At 38.3% G+C, this 22914-nt stretch overlaps 1 protein-coding gene across 1 annotated transcript in view; it reads left to right on the top strand.

Annotated features, from left to right (window-relative positions):
* MAOB (monoamine oxidase B) overlaps positions 1 to 22914 on the top strand; it is a 99930-nt gene that overhangs the window by 34424 nt on the left and 42592 nt on the right. Inside the window, exons 2-3 of the mRNA XM_012754056.2 lie at positions 556 to 650; positions 4740 to 4877. Of these exons, the coding sequence (XP_012609510.1) occupies positions 556 to 650; positions 4740 to 4877 (233 nt within the window). The remainder of the gene's footprint in view (positions 1 to 555; positions 651 to 4739; positions 4878 to 22914) is intronic.

The following is a 22914-nucleotide window of genomic DNA, read 5'->3' as shown; positions in this document are numbered from 1 at the left end:
GATCATATCAGGGAATTAGGACACATAAAGGGTCAAATTCTGGGTCCTTGATTTTGAAACTTTATGTTAATTTCCAGAAGTCTAATTTTAACAGTAAATCCCAGGTCCTTACACATGCTTTGAAGGCCCATTCTTCCTCAGTTTACCATTTTTTTATTTGCCCTGAGAATGAAGTCAGTGGCTGAACTTGGTCTTCTGTCTGCTGCAGCTCATATACATTTCTCTTGACTGTGGCCTTGTGTTTTCATTTAAGTTGTCAGACATGCAATTTAGTTGTTAAACTAGATGTTTTGATATAGTGACTCAAGATGTTTTTAAGATTTGAGACATTTAGCAACAATGAAATCCCTTTTGTTCTTTCTAGAAATACCAGTTGGTTGCCCAGACTTGGACTCTAGGCCTCTATTGAAAATCCCTATCCATCTGTCAGTTGAATGGAGCAGTAGGCCCTGCATAAGCCAACATGGACTCTTCTCATTGGCTGTTCACATGAAGAGCTTGTCTGGAGTCCCAGCAAAGTATTTGATCCTGATGTCTTATTGTATTTTCTCCCAGGTATGGCAGCAGCCAAACTTCTGCATGACTCTGGCCTGAATGTGATCGTTCTGGAAGCCCGGAACCGTGTGGGAGGCAGGACTTACACGCTTAGGGTAAGACATCAATAGTCAGGTGGAGAAATGTGGGATCGAAGCTGAGTTTTGGTTTTTGCTTTTTTCCTCACAGTCTTCAATTTTATTTGACTCTTTCTGAGAGGGTGAAAATGTCTCTGAAACCGTCTTTACAGCCTCTCTCTATTTGCCTCCTTATTCTTTTCTTCTGTCCTTTTTCTGTCTTCTCATCTCATGATATTTGGATTCATAGAGTTAGGATTGGGGAGGAGGGAAATGTATGTGTGTGTGTGTGTGTGTGTGTGTGTGTGTGTGTGTGTGTGAGAGAGAGAGAGAGAGAGAGAGAGAGAGAGAGAGAGAGAGAGAAATAGGGGGAAAAAATCATAATTCTTTGTACTTTTTTTTCCTATAACTTTGAGGCTTCTGCAACACCAACACAATCATTCCAGCCATACAAACGAAGCTTTTTTTGAGAATCTTTCATTTATTTATTTTAAAATTTACATATTTTTAATTGACAAATCATAATTTTGTTACATTTATGGAGTACAATGTAATGTTTTGATATATGTATACAATGTGGAGTGATTAAATCAAGCTAATTAACATATCCACCACCTTACTTCCTTGACATTTTTTGTGGTGATACATTTGAAATTTATTGTCTTAGTTATTTTGAAATATACATTATTATTGACTATAGTAACCCTGCTGTGCAATAGTTCTCGAAACTTATTCCTCCTGTCTAGCTAAAACTTTGCAACTTTGACCAGCAACTCCACATTCCCTTGCTCCCCACCCCACAGCCTCTCTGGTAATCATCCTTCTACTCTCTACTTCTATCAATTCAACTTTTTTCAGATTCCACATATGAGTGAGATCATGAGGTATTTATCTTTCTAAGCCTGGCTCATTTCACTTAGCATAATGTCCTCTAGATTCGTTCATGTTGTCCCAAACGACAGAATTCCTTTCTTTTTTAGGGCTGAATAGTATTCCATTATATATATATATATATATATATATATATATATATATATATATATATACCATATTTTCCTTATCCATTCATCCACTGGTGGACACTTAGGTTGGTTCCATATCTTAGCTATTGTAAATAATGCTGCAGTGAACGTGGGCATGCAGATATCTTTACAATATATTAATTTCAATTTCTTTAGATATATTTCCAGAAGTGGAATTGCTGGATCATATGGTGGTTCTATTTTTAGTTTTTTGAGGAACCCCCATACTGTTTTCCATAATGGCTATACTAACTTACACTCCGCCAACAGTATACAAGGGTTTCCTTTTCTCTGCAACCTTAATAACACTGTTTATCTTTCATCTTTTTGATAAAAGCCATTCTAGCAAGTATGAGGTGAACACTCATTGTGGTTTTAATTTGCATTTCCCTAATGATTAGTGATGCTGAGCTTTTTTGTTTTTTATCAACCTGTTAGCCATTCATATGTCTTCTTTTGAGAAGTGTCTATTCAGGTCCTTTGCCTATTTTTAAATCAGATTATTTGTTATTGAGTTCTTTGAGTTCCTTTTATATTTTGTATATTAATCCTTATCAGATGCATGGTTGGTAAATATTTTTCCCATCCTGTGGTTTGTCTCTTTACTTTGTTAATTTTTCCTTTTGCTGTGCAGAAGCTTTGTAATTTGATGTAGTCCTATTTGTCTATTTTTATGTTTGTTGCCTGAGCTTTTGAAGTTTTATCTAAAAAATTGTCCATGTGAATGTTGTAGAGCTTTATCCTTATATTTTCTTCTAGTAGTTTTACAGTTTCAGGTCTTATATTTAAGTCTTTAATCCATTTTTGAGTGCATGGTGTAAGGTAAGGGTCTGATTTCATTCTTCTGCATGTGGATAACCAGTTTTCCCAGAGCCAATTATTGAATAGACTGTCCTTTTTCAACTGTGTGCTCTTAGCACCTTTATCAAAAATCAACTAACTGTAAATTCATGGGTTTATTTTTGGGCTTTTTATCCTGTTTCATTGGTTGATGATTCTGTTTTTATTCTAGTATCATGCTGTTTTGATTATAATTTCTTCATAATATATTTTGAAGTTGGGTAGTGTGATGCCTTCAACTTTATTTTGGCTGTTCATGTGGTTCCACATAAATTTTAGGGTTGTTTTTTCTATTTCTGTGAAAATTGATATTAGAATGTTGATAGGGATTACACTGAATCCGTGGATAGCTTTGGGTAGTATGGACATTTTAATATTGATTCTTCCAATCCATGAACATGGACACTCTTTCCACTTAGTCACACAAAGTTAACTTTTACCTGCCTATTTTTCCTTCTTTCTCTTTCTTTCAGCTTATAGTTATAATTGTTATAATTTTAAAATTAATTATGCATTATATTATAAGTACTCTTATTTCAATTGCCAATTATTACAATTCTGACATTGTTGCCTAAAAATAATAATTTTATATTGAACATAGAGTCAATTAAAGCAAGTTTCTCTGCAACGAAATGCCCTACTTCCATACATTCAAAATTAGAATAATAGAATTAGACACTACAAGGGTATCTTCATACCCAGAGAAGTGAGACATATAAAATCCTGACTTACAGCTCTACTTTAGAAGGATTCATCAATATATATGTCTAACATTTTGTGCTCATTCTTTATTTTGAGTCATCTCATTTAGAATTGAAATTGTTTTCAACAAATATCTACTGCATTCCTACTATGCGTTAGGCACAGAGATCACCAAAGCATGGCCTCATCCCATGGAGCTCATCGTCTCCTGGGGGACACTGACTGTCGTAACTACCTAATTACAAGTCACCAACAGAAATGCTCTAATGGAAGTGGGTGCCAGCTAGGAGTGGTGCCACAGGAGACATAAAAGGGCACCTTACCCAGTCTTGGAAGCCAGAGGCTTTCTGCCTGAAAGCCTTATCTGTCATTGACCCTAACATGTGCCCTAGTTATTTGTGATTCCACATAGGTCTCCAAATTTGCCTTAGCCTTTCTTAACTCTTGGCCATTGTTTTTGTCATTATTTGTCCCTCAAATATCTCTCTTCACCTTTGTCATACAGCAAAACCATCACATACATTCACGATATCATCCTTTTCTACTCCAATCAAAAGCCACTTGTCTTTCTTCTGTGTTAATGCCACTTACCTGTTCCACACATGAACAATTATTATATGTTGCCTTATAGATTATTACCTATGTACATTTTGTCTCCTCTAGCTATTGAAATCTTCATATTACCCACAAATGTGGCATACAAGAGTGACTTTTACATAAGAGGCTGATTTGGTATGACTAAATGCTAATGTTTTTATAAAAACACTTTTCTTTCATTTATTTGAGAAAATTTATTGGGCAACTACTATAGGTGTTTATAATGCTTCAGTGAATAAAAAAAAGATCCCTGCCCTTATAAAAATTGTGTTCTTTTGGGGGAGGTAAGTGAGAAACTAGACAATAAACAAGTAAACAAACAAAAATAGAAAAAGAAGACCACTTATGGTATCCCTGACTAACAGGTATCTGGTTCTGCTTAGACACGTTCAGAGATAGGAAACTATTCTATTCATTTCTTGTTCAAAGGTTGCCCCTTAGTTATTGGAAATGAAACCAATTCAAAACCATATAAAAATACTATTAAACATAAAAACAATTTCAAAGTCCAAATTATGACAAAGTATTTCCTAGTGCTATCTTTCAAATGTCCTAATTAACAAACCACATAAGAATTGATGATTTCCTTTCTTGCTTTCTCTCTAGCATTTGATCCCTCAAAATTAGCCTGAAGTACTTAAGTAAAGAGATTCATCAACAATTCATAGCTTACAAATTCAAGGGACTAAAAACTAAACCATATTGTGTTATATTGTGAATGATGAGGTTCAGAAGTCTCACACCTATTCAACGTTCAATCAATTTTTTGCTTTAAATTAAAGATTAATTTAATAACTAAGTCACATGAATGAAGTAGAGTTGAGAACAGAATACAGTTATCCATGGATATACCTCAAAATGTATCTATAACTCATGAAATATCAATTTGCTTATTTCAGGACTGTCTTTTTTATTTTAGGAATATTTTCAAAAATATTTGTTTTTATTTTTTTCCATGGAAAAACAGAATGAAAAGGTTAAATATGTAGACCTTGGAGGATCCTATATTGGGCCAACTCAGAATCGTATCTTAAGATTAGCCAAGGAGCTAGGATTGGAGACCTACAAAGTGAATGAAGTTGAGCGTCTGATCCATCATGTAAAGGTAAGTCTGGGCCAGACTCTGAAGGATGCTTCTTTATGAGTATTTGGAAGCTTCTTTATGAGTATTTCTCTATCTGAGTTCCAGATCATTTTCTCAGAGAATCATCTGTATCTCTGGTTGATGCATATGTATTTTATAAAGGTATTTCAGCCACTCTAAGAATTCATTCACTATTTTCAAAGGGGAATTCTAAATCTATTTAGAAAGATCATTGATGAAGTAGTATTGTCCCTTTGGTAAAATGTTTAACAAAATCCGTAGAGAGAAAACATTTATTATTTATTTATTAAATATTTCTATTTAAATATCTGGGACTTTTTATGTTATGTGAAAACCTGTGTAAAGTTTTACAAATGTTATCCTAAACTTCATGTTATAAAGAGTATTTTGCAATATATCTAATAGGATATTTAAAAATTGGCCAGGCACGGTGGCTCACTCCTGTAATCCTAGCACTCTGGGAGGCCAAGGTGGGAGGATCCCTCAAGGTCAGGAGTTCAAAACCAGCCTGAGCAAGAGCGAGACCCTGTCTCTAACTAAAAATAGAAAGAAATTAGCTGGACAACTAAAAACATATAAAAAAATTTAGTCGGGTATGGTAGCATATGCCTGTAGTCCCAGCTACTCGGGAGGCTAAGGCAGGAGGATCACTTGAGCCCAGGGGTTTGAGGTTGCTGTGAGCTAGGCTGATGCCATGGCACTCTAGCCTAGGCAACAGAGTGAGAAAAAAAATGTATTATTATGTCTTATCTATCAGCTAAAGTTATTCTTCTTTGGAGATTGACATCAAAGTGGCTCAAATCCCAAATCCCATCTTTTGTGGGGATACTCCATTGATATCCTCAAGATTTCTGTGAATTTACTGGTCTCTCATTTCCATGATTATTTGTGGCTCATGGTCCCTGCTTCCACGACACCTATGGTCATTCATATTCCATGGCCTGTGACTCTTCTCTTCCCTTTGTTCTATGCCGACCGTGGTTCAAACTTACCCCTTCACCTTGATTTTCCTCAGACCACCCACGCATTTGTGAGCAGGAGTTGTGACTGAAGTTTTGAGCAACAGAGAGCTTTTCAATTGCAGAAATACAAACAACTTAAAACTGTTAGAACTGGATGTTCTAACAACCCCTTGGACTAAAGCATCCCTGAGTATCTCTCCCTGGTTATATTTCTCTGCATGGTCCAGTCTCCCACCGTGTTGCTGGTTCTCAGACTCTCTTCACATCTCCCTGCATTTCTGTTTTCCCAGAATCCTCATCTTGGTCCAAAAACTCATTGATATTCTCTGGCAAGCAAAGAGTCACCCACTCTGGGTCCCACTGGGGGGGCAGAGGTTTTGAATTTTAGTATTTCCTTTCTCCTCCTCACTTGCTCCATAGGTGGAAGTAAGCAGTATAGAAACCTATCCATCACTGGTAGAAATCATCCCCTCAGAAGACAGAAGAAGCTAGCAACAGTCGATTTTGATTTATATAACAATTTTGATACCCTTATATTATTTGTGAGTGATATTATCAAGAACAAATAACAGACCATGTCTTATGAATCATTTAATAAAACAGAAAGTAAACATTTATTAATACTTAATTTGGTATAATGTGGGTAAAAGGTTTCCTTAATTTATAAATAAATGTTTTGATTGACCTTGAAATTTTGTTTTATAAGCCTTTTCACCTAGCTTTCATATGTGTCTAGCAGAAAAACAGACACATGAATTAGAAATGAAAATGTAGCATGGTGATAGTGTGATTTGTTGAACATCAATCAGCAGTTCTTAGCACCCTTTGTGGGGTTCTTTGTTTTTTTAAATGTAGGTCATGTTGACTGATATATCTTCCTATACTACCCATAAGACTAGTAGAGACTGACTTCTCAGAACACTAAGATCTCTTAGATTTCTTTAGACAAAGGCAGTGACCAGAGATTATATTCACTTTTCTGTCTATGTGTGTGAGAGATTGCTGTCAATTCAGAGCTGTATTCAGGATGCTTTGTTTTTTTTCTGACATTAAGTCCCTTGTTTGGGAGAGATTGTTCATAGTCATCAATTGCAGAAACAATGTTACACTTACACAATTTTTCATGATGATAGCCAAATACACTGCTTTTCCAGACTATTTCCAATGATCTTTGTGCAGCTACAAAAATACAATAATTATAGCAGTATCTCTGACTTAATACAAGATAAATACACATGCCAGCAATGCTTTTTTATAAAATTTGAAATAAATGTTATTGCTTTTTAATTATTACAAAAGTAAAGCACATTTACTGTAAAAATGCAATTAGAAAATATGGGTAAGGAAAAATAATTTTTAAAACCCTTCATATTCCTACCTTGAGAAAATCACTCTAAAATGTTTTCTTGGTTCATAGATTTTCATATTCCTGTATTGCTATTTTGTGACCTCTGCTGGAGAAAATGGGAAATATCAGTGCATTTAACCACTTCGGTGACTATAGTCGATAGCGCACAGAGACTTTAGCTGACAGCCGTGATATGACTTTTCTAATTTTTCATTTATCAAAATAAAATTGTGAACATTTAAAAATAACGCAATGAAAACATATATGTATATGTTACCTATTCTGATTTACATTACAAATAAAGCTGCCTATGAAGTAAAACAAGCTTTCAGTGCTTTAAAGCTTTCCTCATCACACAAGAGCAAAACGATTCGTCGTCAATGCACAGCACACACTATCATGGGGACTATGAGCGCCGCCTGTGGGCAAGGTGTCGCGGCCAGTGAGCACTGTACCCAAGTGGTTAAAGATGTACGCATATGAATGTTTGTTTTATATACTAACTTACTCTCTAATTAATTCTCACTAATGAGACAAATTGAAACACTAATGATGCTACTAAACAAAGGATTTTGCAGTCTTGACAAGGGCCAATTTTGCCTCATTGTAGTTGGCCATATCCAGTGAAGGGCTACATGACAATGAATAATGTTAAAGATCTTACAGCTGAGAAGTCCTCCTCAAACTAAATACTTGTTCTCCACTATTGCGACTTCCATATGTATCTTTGGCCACATGTCATTTCTCTCTCTCTCTCTCTCTCTCTCGTTTTTTTTTTTTTTTTTGAGACAGAATGTTACTCTGTCGTTACCCAGGCTAGAATGCCGTGGCGTCAGCCTAGCTCACTGCAACCTCAAACTCCTGGGCTCAAGAGATCCTCCTGCCTCAGCTTCCCAAGTAGCTGGGACTACAGGCATGCGCCACCATGCCCGGCTAATTTTTTCTATTTTTAGTAAAGATGGGGTCTTGTTCTTGCTCAGGCTGATGTTGAACTCCTGAGCTCAAGCAATTCTCCTGCCTCGGCCTCCCAGAGTGCTAGGTTTACAAGCTTGAGCCACTGCTCCCAGCCCATTTTTCTCATTTTTTAATCTGTAAAAAGCATCTCTGATGTCTATGTCCATTTCTGGAATTATTGACAAGAACTTACATCCTATCTCTTACTACCTAGAGAATGTAGTTCTGAAATTTGTCTCCTCTGTCACAAAAGGCGGTGCTTTGGGCACTTGAACGTTGCCCTCTATTACCTATTTTAATAACTACTGTCCCCAAGTGCAAACTGTGGTTCATGTAAATATACAGTAAATTTATGCCTTTTTTCAACAATCTTGCATAATCTCTTAACCTGAATTCTGAGAATATCAAGTATGCTACTTGCCATATTGTCAGATCCCGCTGTTTGAATCAGCCTGTTGAAGGGATCTGCTTGTAAAATTTCTTACATGGTTGTTAATGGAAGGTAGAGTTTTATGTGCAGCTTTAATAACATTAGGCTAAGGAACTTGGATATGCTGTTGATATTGAAACTGATGAAATGGAGCTACCCAGAAAAGAGGAAGGGTACACCATCTCATGGTGGGCTAGCCACCCAAATGAAAGGGTGTCTTTCCTCAAGAGAGGATGACTGGCAGCATCACCAGTTCTCTGGTAGTTGTAGAAGAAATGTTCTGCTGATAGATGAGGTATGTTCATCTTGGCCCTATAATAGGAATCCTTAACCCACTGGTGTGCTGTGATGAGCAGGCCCCTATGCTATCTGGATCCAATCTGTCAGAAAAGTTTATATCTACTGAGTGACATTAATTTTTAGTGCTATTGTAGATCTGTTTTATGTTGTTAAAATGTGGTTTTTGAAAGATGATGCCATGAAAAAAAGATGTGATATCAAACTTTGTTGAGATTTAATTATCAGTGGGGAAAGTGATTGCTTTAGCTCAAATCTATATAATTTAGAAGGTGTTTTCCTCACTTCTGAAGTCAGTGATGCAGCTGTTAGTACTTAATGATTATTGTTAAATATCTACAGAGATTTTTTTTTTTTTTTTTTTGAGACAGAGTCTCGCTTTGTTGCCCAGGCTAGAGTGAGTGCCGTGGCGTCAGCCTAGCTCACAGCAACCTCAAACTCCTGGGCTCAAGCGATCCTCCTGCCTCAGCCTCCCGAGTAGCTGGGACTACAGGCATGCGCCACCATGCCCGGCTAATTTTTTCTATATATATTTTTAGTTGGCCAATTAATTTCTTTCTATTTATAGTAGAGACGGGGTCTCGCTCTTGCTCAGGCTGGTTTCAAACTCCTGACGTTGAGCGATCCTCTGCCTCGGCCTCCCAGAGTGCTAGTGTTAGAGTCGGGATACCCACAGCGTTACCGGACAGAGAGACAGAGTCACCGAGGATACAATCACACAAGAGGAGGTTTATTTTCTGGCTAGCCAGGGTCCGAGCCTCAGTGCACCAGCACAGTGGTCACTCTTTCAGGCAGGGACCCCGACCGGAACAATGGTGTGCCTTTTATCCCCATGGTGCACAAGCTGCGCACAAGCTGATCATGCATGGATCATGCGTTGACCTTTAAAATGATTGGTTGCCCACTATTGCCTTTTGAAATAATTGGCGGGTTGGTTTCCCTCTATTGCCTGATGGGCTAGTCGCCCGTGCTTCAATGACCGCATCCCATAATTCCCCATACAGCGGTGTAGCAAGCAAGCAATGACCAGAAGCAAAAGTTTGTGGTTAGCTCATTGCCCCACCCAAGTAAATTCACGACAATTGGAAAAATTCCCCTGCCCTTCCTCTGCCCTACAAATTCCTCTGCTCTTCCTCAGCCCTACACTAGGATTACAGGTGTGAGCCACCATGCCCAGCCCTTTCTTCCTTTTTTGTTTCTTTCTTCCCTCTCTCAATCCTCCATTTGTTCATTTATCCATCTGTAGCAACCATCCATCCATTCATCTTTCTATCTTGTAGATGCTTATAAAGAGGTCTGGAATGTCATACAACAAATGTTATAGCTTTTTTTTTTAACCTGGAAGATACAACATGAGGTGATTTGTTGCTTTCTTCTTTGTGCCTTTTAGTACTGCCAGAACCTTTTATAAAGAGCTCCTCTCATTTTTATTTTTAAAAATGTAATTAAGCACAGACTTTACTTTGGAGAGCTCTTGATCTATGAGAAGAGGGTAGGCCCAGTGTCCAGCAGATCTCTGTGCCTCTCACCTGCCTAGACAGCAGTCTCCTGGGTTACACATTCATTAACAATAACTAAACTGCTTCCAGCCAGGCTTAGTGATGAGCTTAGATCCTTTGAGTTTAGACAGTCTAGATCTCAAAACAGCTGTTCTAATGCAGAACCTCAAAGGCTCTTATCCTGGTATGACTGGGCTGTAGAATTTTCTCAGCATCTGATACACACACACACACACACACACACACACTTCATCATTGACCTTTTGTGCAACCTTGCCCATGTTTTTTATGCTTTTGTGCCTTGATTTCTCCATTTGTAAAGAGGAATGTTTGTACCTGTCCCATTTAGTCCTCTGAGGTTTTAAAGAGAAAAGATATTAACAGAGGACACTGATTAACATGATTTCACAAGGCTAGTGTGATGCACTTAAGATCCTAAGAACATTTTAATGAGAAGGCTAGAGTCTGTTTACTTTTTTTTGAAAACAAACTTTTCTAATGGGACCTGGGGATTCTTACTATCAAGTAGGAATTTAAATGACAAAGCACCAGGTAGCATGAAGCTTTGCAAATTTTTTCCAAAAGAGAACCAGGCTAACAAACTTATGCTGCAAATATTTTTCTGGGCTTCTTATACACTGAACTATGCGCCTTCCCCCTTTAAATCCAGTCATCATCTTCTTTTTGTTTCTTGTATTATTAGTAGGCCAGGAGATATGCATTTAGCTGTAATAAAACTCATATACCCAGGAAAACAGACTACATAGATCATAGAAAAGAGAATAAAGTACCTTTTCTGGTTGTATTACCTTCTAAGTTTCCTTCAGCTCCATTCTGATCTCTTTAGACCCTGGAATATAGGACAATGGCTATTCTTAGGACCAATTAAGATCCTTTCCTTTAGGTTTCTAAGTGGCCATGCTGGCACTTTTGTAGCACTGTCAGGAGACAGGAGGCATGTCAGGATTTACCAATCTCTAAAAAGCCTAGGTTCAGGGAGCTAAAATACATTAATTTTTCTCTCTTTTGACATACACATGAAATTTGGGAATACACATTAAAATCACTTAAAACAGCACTGTCCAATAGGAATATAATGTGTGCACATATACATTCTAGTAGCCATATTAAAAAGTAAAAAGAAATAGGTGGAATTAATTTTAATAACATACTTTATTTAACCCAGAATATCCAAGATATTATTTTAACTTATAATCAGTATAAAACATTATTAATGAGGTATTTTACATACTTTTGTTAGAGTGGGAAATCGCAGTACCACAGAACAAAGAGACGGAGTCACTGAGGCTGAAATCATCAAAAGGAGTTTTATTGACTAGCTTGAGTGAGGGTCCAAGTCTCAGAGCACCAACACAGTGGCCTCTATTCTGACAGGAAGCCCCCCTTGGGTTATGTGTATCTCTTAAGTAGTTTTCTCCCTCCCCCCTCCCTCAGTCTTCTTCAGCAGTTTATTCCATCTCTTTTCTGGTTGTCTCAGGTTGGTTCCTCTTACCAGCTGATTGGTTCTGGCATTAGGGCTTCCTCTGCATTTTATTTCAGCATTTTACTGCAGAGTCATCCGGTGTTTGGCCCCCTCCCCCATCCCTGGGCTTTTCAACCTCTTATCAGGAAATGACCTGCGGTTACTGCATTTTGAGGCCCAGCACCCGCTGAAGCCTGTCATGGCTTCACTTAAGCTATATATTGTAAACAAGCAAGCTGAGGGGACAGAAGCTAAAATAAGCTGTTAGCTTTGAGCTTTTCTTATAATTTCCATTTCTTACATTTTTATTTGTACTAAGCCTTTAAAATCTGGTGTGTGGTTTACACTCACAGCATATCTCAATTCAGACTAGCCTCATACCAAATGCTCAATAACCACATGTGATTAGTGGCTAACCTTTTGGGTAGCGCAGGCCTAAAAGGTTAGCAGAGCCCATGTATTTTTGGAAACACTTCTAATCCATCTTAATTTTTTTAAAAACCTGTCTAAAACATATGCCTAGATCTCACAACATAGACCCAACATTACATCACTAATTAACTGCATACATTCTGGGAACTTCAAATATCTGACATCATAAAGAACTTGGAAGTAAATGATGAGTGAAATTCCTCATATACTTGTTACTCCTAAGGGCAGACCAGCTTCCAATCAGTTTGAGGAAATCTATCTTAGGTGCATAGGAGATGCTAAGTCCCTGTGGTTTTAATGTGTGGGCAAGTGAGCAAGCTGAAACTAAATGAAGTTGAGGTGGCTAGAGAAACTACTGGAAAACGAAAGAAAATTTTATTACTTTGCAGGCAAAGGAGGAAACATGGCAGACCTCTCAAAATCCAAATTCCCTCAACAAACAGAAATCCAGAGCTTTGAAAGGTAGTGCCCTCAGTTCTAGGCTATTGTGGTTAACTATTCTAATCATCCCATCTCAGCCAAAGACAAAGCCCCACCCAAGCGCTGGGGGAATACAAGGACAGACAAAAGGCCTTTCTCCCTGCTGCTCCCAACCACTGGCCTGAGGTAGGGATGCAGGTGTCAGTTCTCAAAAAAGAGTGGAGGAAGTGTTAAAGAGACAGAAAATATTTTTGCTGTTTTTTTCCAGGCCATTCCCTCTGTTACATAAAAGAATGCTTTAAATATTCCCCAAATCTTGGAGGGTATTGCTCAATAAATATAAGGTAATAACTTTATTGAGAGCATAAATATTTTTAATATAGTGTCATTATTTTAATAAATTTTTTCATTTGTCGCTGATTATGACCAACTCAGGAGAAACCATAGAACTGGCCCAAAGTGCTATCAATGGTGATTGTCTTAAAATATAGTCAGAGAGGAGTCCAACAAATAATGAATTGTAGAGAAGATAAGCCTATAGTTCAATGGAAGAAGTGTGTTTACTCATTTCATCTTTCAGCACTCATGGTCCATGCAAAATTCTGAGAAAAAGGGCTGCAGAGTGACCTGGAGCCTTTTACAGCTGACATTTACTATTTCCCCCCTTTTTAAGTTGGCACATATTAAGGGAAGCTGCTACAGATAGCTTCTAGACCTGTGCAAACCAAGAAAACAAAATCACAGTTCCTAGTTACCTATAATTTATGCTCTTGAGTTAAACTAAATACATATGCATAATACATGGTGACTCCTAGAGATTCAGTTCAAAATTAAATTTAATAATAACAATAACTGACATCTTTTGAGATGTTGATATATTTAAAACACCATTCTAAGCATTTCATATGCATTATGTCACTTAATAGAAAAGCCCAGATGGTTTTTATTATCCCTCCTTTACAAAGAAGGACATTGAGGCACAAAGCATTTGCCTAACTTTCTCAAGATCCCCCAGTTGGTAAGTGGGGGCATGGGGACTCCAACCCTGGTCCATCTGACTCCAGTGTTCAACTTGATAGCTCAACTGAGGTGCTGACCTACATGGAGATTGTACTTAAGAGTGAGTAAAGTCTTAAGAAAAACAAGGAAAAGAATAAGGGTGTTGAGGACTGAGCTGTGGGGCAGGCCCTCAATACTCCTCTTCTTTCTGCTGAGCTTCCTGCTCCCTAATGCTGACTTTTTCTGTCTTATGCCCCATCACTGATTTTTTAATCTTCATGTGACTTCCCAGGACCTGCGTGACCTTCCAGTGGTATCAGGAGACCATGAATGCCACCAGTGTGGACTACCCATTTAGTTAAATGGAGGACTATTGGGAGACATTGAACTCTCTCATTTCATTACTAATCTAAGAATTTTTAAAAGTATGAAAGCTGCTCAATATGGCGAGACTTCTGAAACTCTGTGTCCCACAAGATAAATGTAGAGGTAGACAGCCATACATTGTATCTTGGGTTTATTTCATGTTTGCATTGTGAAATATAAACATAATAAGGTCAGAAGAAGCATTGCCTTATATATAACTTCATGCTTAGGCAGAAAGTAGAATCTAAAACTGTATATTTAAGGGTGACCTATGCAGAGTAGATGTTTTGGCAATTGAAAAGATGTCACTGTGATACCTAATGACATTGATCCTTTGGATTAGAAAGGATGAGAGTTCGTCTAAAAACAACAGGCTGTTTTTAAGCTGCTACAGCTCTTTCTAAGGCCAGGGTAGTTGTGCTGCTGCTATTTTAGGGACCTCATATTTCTCCCTAATTGGTTTCAGGCAGTTCTCCCAGATCTCTGTTGACATCTTGTCTATGTATCCAGGCTAGAGCTAAGGTTTCTTGACTGTAGAACTCTGGGAGAAAAATCAGCAGCAGTAAGTTAGAAGGAGAATGAATAAAATTAATATTTATCACAGCCTTTAAGTAAATAAATGATATGCCCCATACCAACCTTCTGACCTTGCTCACTCTGGTCTAGCCACTCTGGCTTCTAGTGTACCAAGTTTATTCCTACCACTGGGCTTTTGTACTTTGAGGCAGATTAAAGATGGCTGGCCATACACTGTTTGACAGTCCTCTCATGGAGAGGGAATGGTGGGTTCTATACTTCCTCCTGTGAATCTAGGAGGGCTCTGTCACTGCTTTGACTAGAAGAATATGACAGAAGAGACATGATTCCAGTTTGGGGGCCCAGGTCTTAAGAAACTGACAGGTTCCACTTCTCTTTTGGAACTTTGAGTTACACCATGTGGGAATTCCATATACTCTGAGACCGCCATTCTAGAGACGCTACATGTAGGCACTCTGGTCACCTGTTCCAGCTGAATCCAGCTTTCCAGCCCTCCTTATAAATGTACTGGACTTGGCAGTGAAGCTGTATTGGACAACAAGCCCAGTTGAGCCTTCAAGTTACTCCAGCCCCAGCTGTTATCTGATGCAGCCACATGAGCAACCTCAAGCAAGAAATTGCCCAGCTGAGCCTAGTTAACCCACAGAGTTGGTTTCTCTCTGTGAGAGAAAATAATAGATTGATGTCTTAAGCCCATTAAATTGTGGGGTTATTTCTTTATGCAGCAATATGTCTTAGATAGCCAAGACACACTTGCTATTTCCTCCACTTGGAATGCTCTTTCTTGGGTCTCAAGTCAAATATCACCTCCTCAGAGAGGCCTTCCCTGATAACTCTATTTTAAGGAATAGCCTCTCCCACCCCACCTTGTATTCTCTATCCTTAATCTATCCATTTTCTGTTTTACTGGATTTTTTTTTTCATAGCACTTGTAAATGCCTGACATCATATTATACATATATTTGTTTTTCAACTGCCTTCTGGTAGAATGTAAGCTCCATGGGGGCAAATGCTATGGTTTGAATGTGTCCCCAAAGTTCATGTGTTGGAAACTTAATCTCCAATGCAACAGTGTTGAGAGATAGGGCCTTTAAGAGGCCATTGAGGCCTTTAAGAGGGCCCTCATGAAAGGATTAATGCTGCTAGCATAGGAGTGGGTTTCTGATAAAAGGTTGAGTTCAGCCCCCCTTCTCTCTGACATACGTGCTCTCTTGCCATGTGATGCCTTCCACCACATTATGACATAGCAAGAAGGCTCTCACCAGATGCCAGCACCTTGATATTGGACTTCCCAGCCTCCAGAACTGTGAGAAATAAGTTTCTTTTTAAAAAAAAAATAAATCACTCAGTTTGTGGTATTATAATATAGCAACACAGAATGGACTAAGACAATACGACAACAAATTTTTTTTTTCTTTTTTGCCTACTACTGCATTTCCAGCATGTGGATCAGGACATGGCACTTAGCAGGTCTTAGGTAAATGTTTCTTGACTGAAAGAATGGGTCTTTGCCCCCATGTGAGCCTGTCCCTTTTAGAGCACAATTGGGCAGTCCTTGATTTGGCATCACTCTTAGGGGAAAACTGAAATATTTTAGTCACAAATAAGCTAGTTCTATAGGAAAATATGTGCTACCTAGTATGATGTCAAGAAACCAGGAAGGTCCCTGTCTTAACACTCACTCCAGCTCCCACCAAAATTCCACTACTAAAGACAACTTTCTTTGTCCCCAGTTAAGTTACAAATAAACTGGAAATACAGAGGTGAACAAAACATACAAAAATCCCTGCCCTTGAAGACCTTATGTGTTAGCTGGGGAGGACATGCACCAAACAAATAAAATACATAGAAAAAATTATGTAACTAAAATAGAATCAGTCATGTTTTTATATTGCTTTTTACTTGCAGTAAAAGGTACAATAAAAAATATGGTTAAGTGCAGAAAAAATGCTATAAAATGTGGATTTTTGTAAATGAAGTTAATTTATGTATAACAAAAATCATACATTGCTTTATCTGAAATTTTTAAAAATGCTATTTTTTAAATTTTTTTTACCACTCTCAACTCAAATGCTTATATGGGTTAATTTTCAAGTACATTTTAGAGTTCAAATTCAGTTAACCAACAGGTTGCTAAATTATGCAAAAAGCGTTGGCTTTTAAAATCTGTTATTTTCTCCATGTCAAGATTTAATAATTTCTAATAAGGGTTTGGACTTCTAAACCAGATCTGCTGAATCTCCTATATGCATGTATAAGATGTTACTACACTAAAAACAATGTATAATAAAACATATGTTCAGGCACATTTGCAAAAAAGTAAATATATATATGTATAATATCAGAAGGTGATGAGTGCTACAGAGAATGGGGGTGTAGGGGGGTGAGTGGGTGGGATCCAATTTTAAAGAAGCTAGTCAGGGAGGGCCTCACTGGGGAGGTACCATTTTAAGAAAAACCTAAAGGAGGCAAGAGGGCAAAAAGTGGTTATTTGGGCAAGAGTGTTCCAGCCAGAGGGAACGTCAAGTTCAGAAGCCCTGAAGCTGGTGTGTGAAGGGTGTGTTTGCAGAACAGCAAAGAGTCACATGTGGTTAAAGCAGAGTAGACAAAGGAGAGTTAGGGGAGAGAAGTAGTGATAGACTGATAAACCACTATCCAAAAAAAAGCAGTTTCTCACCTGTAGGGTTTACATGGTGTAAATAAATACTTCATGGCCATGTCAAGATACCAACTTATCATCACTGAACACTGAGTTGGGAAGAGATGAGTGCAGTTGGGTCTTCTGACCCAATATGCACAGGCTTCAGCACAATACTGGGAGGTCAGAGAGAGAACAGGGCTACTGGCAGGGGTGGGGAACTTGTGGCCTTCAGTCCACATGTGGCCTTCTAGATCCTTGAGTGTGGCCTTTTGACCGAATCTAAACTTTTGTCCTGTGAAGTTTAGATTCTGTTGAGGGGCCACATTCGGGGATCTGGAGGGCCACATGTGGCCTTGAAGCCACAGGTTCCACACCCCTGGAGAGCTTAGTAGGCAATTACAGGAACATTGGTTTTTACTCTGAGGATATGGGAAGCCACTGGAATGTTCAAAGTAGAGAAGTAACATGATCTGACTTTCATTTTAAAAGTAATATTCTGCAAAATTTCCCTTAGGAGCAAATAGATTCTCTCTGTGTGCATACATCCACACATGTGTCTGTGTATATTTCTTCTTCATAGATGGCAATTCACCCCAGACACCGCTCTGCTTTCTTTTGGGCAGATACAAAAGAATATACATCTTTTCCATCCTTTAAAGGATTGATCCTCTTTCTTCGTTTATAAATTTAACCCAAAATCCCCTGAAATAAAAATGCCATTATATTATCATGATTTTAAAGAATATGTGGCTCATTCAACTCTAGAGCTTCTCATACAAGTGAAATTCAGCACATGGTGAAGCCTTAAACATATCATCACAATTAGTTCTATTACTTCATCTCATTAATTGGTGATGGAAGTATTCTTAGGATCCTACTCTGTTCTCCAGCTCTGAAGCTCACAGCATTCAATTGAAACTGGTGTATATATGCATGAGAATTGTAAGTATTATCAGCAGTCATTCAAGAGTTTTGAAGAGGAGCATTTTGAAATTGCACTTAGACTACCCTGCATTTCTCATTATCACGGTCATCATTGAAACCTACTTTAGGTCAGCATAAGTTAGCTAGCACCTTGTGGCCTGCTTTGAAATTTAAAGCTATCATGTGAGATAACAATATCTCCAAACAGAATTTTTAAATTGAAGCTCTGCATAAAAATGGTATTGAGGATATTTTAGAGACCTTGTAAATTAAAAGATTAATTCTGAGTGGGTCCAAATGATGCAGATCAAAGAAAGAGAAAATACTAGCCCAGTGACAGATTTTCTGAGCACAAATACATAGGCCTAAAGATGGGAAAGGTAGTTGAAAATAAGATCAAGAAGAGGCAGATGCTTATAAATTTAACTGAAGCTATGAATTTTTATATAATACATTTTAAAGAGTATCTCTCTTAGCTATGAAAGACATAGCCTTTGCCTCAGTGATCTTTTGCTAATAATATTTTCTAGCAGCTCCAAGATATGTAGGAATTATCACATCAAAGCTCCTCAGAGCCCTGAGAAATATATGCTATCATGTGTATTTTCTTGGGAAAGTCAAAAGATATAACAACAAGTGCTTCTATAATAATATAGAGATTGAGATCATATCCTTAGATGTCAGCAGGCCTGGTATAATTATTTATTGGCTATGTGATTTGAGGCAAGTTTCTTAACCTCTCTGTGCCTCTGTTTAATTTAGAAAATGAAGATAACAATAACACCTTCCTCATAGGGTTGTTGAGAGAGAAAGATGAATTAAATGTGTAAAGTCCTTGAAAGGTTTTTGATACACAGCAAATGTTCAGAAAGTGCTAGCCATGATGATGATGATGATGATGATGACGACGACAACGATGACGATGATGATGATGGTGATGGTGATGGTGATGGTAATGATGATGGTGATGGTGATGGTGATGGTGATGGTGGTGGTGGTGGTGGGGACAGTGATGGTAATTATGATGCTTACCTATCACAATCCTTATTTCTCATACCACTTTCTTTTTACTCATAACTTCTCTTTTGAAGTGGCTTTTCTAAAAAGCATATGATATAAATTAAAAGTACCCCTTAAGAGAGTCTCTTTAAAAACTTTTTCTTTCTGGAAATAATTGTTCCAAATAAATAGGTGCCTCTGAGATATCCCTTTCATCTCATCTCAGCCCATTGGGTAAAGTTTGAATTTTCTTAAAGTATCTACAGGGTGTCTTCGATGTAAAATTCACAAGTTGCTTCTTTGCCAAATTTGCCTCTTCTTTTATCTGAATGTCACTCCAGGTTTCTCCTGCCTTGTCATCTCTTGACGAGTCTCCAGAATATTCTCATCAGGATCTTCCCAGCACTCTTCTCACCCTCCTCCCAACAAGTGAATCTTCCTTAAATCAACGCAATTTCAGCACTAAGGATTAATGTTCATAGCAGCAAAGCTCCATGGGGTGCCAAGGAAACCTTTCTATTTGTGCATAAAGTCTACTTTGATTTATTTTAAACTGGAGTTATTATTTCAAAGCATTGAATTTCTTTGGGGGAATCTTCTGACTCATCTAAGTGAATTATCATTTTGGTTTGTATCACTAAAGAAAGTGAACATTTCTGCCAAACAATTTGTGGAGTGAAAAGTTGGTACCTATACTGGCATTAATCAGAGGCAGTCTTTGGAACTGGGTGAGTTATCCAAAGGAGAGGAGAATACATGTTGTGCTTGGATAAATTCAGGATAGGAATTGCCATCATGTAAGGATCTCTCTGTAGAGAAAGGCATACTAACTCCAGAGTCACAGACCTCTGTAACACTACTGGGGTTTCAGTAAATTTACCATGGACCTCAGGCATGTAATTTAATGCTTCTTAGAAGCATCAATTCCTCATTTGTAAAGTGGGATTATTAGCTTCTACCTCCCACTATTGCCATGAAAATTAAATATAATAATATACAAATGATTTTATAAATATAGGTACTTTCATCTTTACTTAAAAAAAAATCTTATATGGTAGAGAAATACTTTAGGAAAGATTTTTAAAAAATAATTTCCTTTTTAGACATGATTTTTCCACACTTAGATCATGACATGTCCTCAGATTTCAAAATGATAGTCTGGTAACCCAAAGATAATAATTCATATCTGAGGACAAATCTATTTTGAGAAAAATCATTTATTTTAGAAGTCAATTTCTCCTTCTCTCTCCCCCTCCCTTCTTTAATATTGTACCCAGGTTACAAAGAGCTTTTCCATCTTCTCATTACTCTCTGTATTTCAGAGACATCAAAAGCATTTGGATAATATCTTTGGAAGATGAGGGGTGCACCTGTCATCCGGCACCTGTGACCCCAGCGAGGCTATGGTTGGGGCAGGAAAGTGGCACAGTTGTTTTGGATTAGCTGAACTGCTCTTGGAGGCTGGAGTTCAGGGTCCAGTCCTGGAGGTTCTGAGAGGGCTTGCTAGACAATGTGACTGGATGAGCACCTTCTCCAACAAGGGGATGCTGGGGTGATCAATTTGAGATGGGTGTTTGTGCTGGTCAATCCCAGCATGCTCATTTGATGCGGTCAGAGGCTTCTGCTACAAAGTCATCTGCAGGTTCAGACAGTGGAATTGCCCCAGAGGGCCTAGAGAGCCTACCTTCATTGGAGGGACAAGATAGGTATAGAAAAGTGCTTTGCGATATTTACTAAAATCATAATAACAACTAACATCCTTCTAAGAACTTTCCATATAGTATTTCATTTCATTCTTGCCACAGCCCTGGTGGTAGGTATTATTATCTACATTTTACTGATGATGAAAGTGTCAGAGAATTTAAATCCTGCTGCCACTTACTAGTAGTGAGATCTTAGAAAATGATAAGTATTTCATCTCTCTATGCCTCAGTTTCTCTATCTGAAAAGAACAATATTGTGTCTATCTCATAGAGCCATTGTGAAGATTAATGAGTCAACACACGTAAAGTGCACAAAACAGGACCTGAACAGAGTAAGCACACTGCTAGTTGTTATCATTATTGTTATTATTTTTCCTGAAGGGTTTTGCCTAGTTTCTCACTACCACCCCCACCTTCCCCATTTCTCCCTATATGAGCAACCCCAGGGCTTTCACATGCTATGGTGCTGCTGGCAGATTCCAAACACGCAATGATGCCATTGTTGTCTACCCCTTGCTCCAGCTTCACCCATGTGATAGTGCAATCAGGAGACAGTGTTGATGCCAACTCTGAGTACTTAGCAATGTGAATGAGGGCCATGAACTAGGCACATGAACAGAGGAAGAAAACCATTTGCCCAAGTAGAGTCTGCAAGACTCCTCCTGACCCCCATGGGAAAGATTAAATTTCTTTTCTCCTAAACTGAAAATACAGTTCAAAAGTAAAGCTTGGTCCTCCAAATTAGTTCAGGGCCGAAACATAGCCCTAGGTGATAGTTGTGGAAATGATTGAGTTATATAGGGGCAGGTGGCTTACCCTGACACCCCATGTTTAGGAAGGCAAGGTTCCTATGAACATTAGAGGAGACATCCTTAGAGAAAAAGACCATTCATGGGGAATTGGATCTACAAAAGACCAGGCCTCCTGTTTCTACCGGCAAGGACTGGGGCCAGTGTCAAGAATAAGATGGTCAAGGGGATTCTGAAATGTGACCAAAATTGGAGTGTGGCATCTTTGCCTCCAGAGCAGAGGTCTGGAGAAGAGCAAGACATGTATAGCATTGAAATTGACATTAGTGATGCACACATCTCCAAGCCAGCCTGTTTGAGTGTCTGAGAACTACTTGCCCACTTGTTAGGTGACAATTCTAGAAAGTGGGATTCTGATGTTCTTACTGAGCCCACAAACTCTAAAGCAAGGCCAGGTGAGGATCAATTTGGTTGCTGGTTTTCAGCAAGTCTGCTTTAAAAACTCAAACATAAATATTCATGCTAGGGCCACGTGTGGTGGCTCCTGCCTATAATCCTAGCACTCTGGGAGGCTGAGGTGGGAGGTTCGCTTGAGGTCAGGAGTTGGAGACCAGCCTGAGCAAGAGTGAGATCCTGTCTCTACTAAAAATAGTAAAAATTAGCTGGTCATGGTGGTGCACACCTCTAGTCCCAGCTACTTGGGAGGCTGAGACAGGAGGATTACTTGAGCTCAGGAGTTTGAGGTTGCTGTGAGCTAGGCTGATGCCACGGCACTCTAGCCTGGGCAACAGAGTGAGACTGTGTCTCAAAAAAAAAAAAAAAAAAAGCAAAAACTTCATGCCAGGAATCCAAAGGTGATTAATCAAAATTTTGGACATGGATTTATGGGCAAGATGTGATTGTATAAATGATGGTACATTCATGATGATCACAAAACCATCAGTAACATCCATTTAGTGTGTGTATCCTGTGTGCCATGTATAGTCTCAATTTATTGATATAGTATGCCCAAGATAGGTATCATGATTCTTATTCTAAAGATAAGAGAACTGAAACTTACAAATGTTGAGCAATTTGCCTATAGTAGCAGAACTATCACATTTCAGAGCCTGTTTGAGTCAGTTCTGTTGTCTTCTTAAAAGCCATCTTGTATCCCTTCTCCTGAGGTTTTCTTTTTTTTTAATTTCAGGATATGATGGGGGTACCAACATTTTGGTTACATGTTATGACTTTGCCACATCCCAACCATGATTTGAGGCGTGCCCTTTCTCCCCTACAACTCTTACCACGTCCA

This window comes from Microcebus murinus, chromosome X, assembly GCF_040939455.1.
Source record: "Microcebus murinus isolate Inina chromosome X, M.murinus_Inina_mat1.0, whole genome shotgun sequence".
NCBI lineage: Eukaryota > Metazoa > Chordata > Mammalia > Primates > Cheirogaleidae > Microcebus > Microcebus murinus.
The sequence above is the reverse complement of the archived record's forward strand: the minus strand, read 5'-3'. Positions and strand labels throughout refer to the sequence as shown.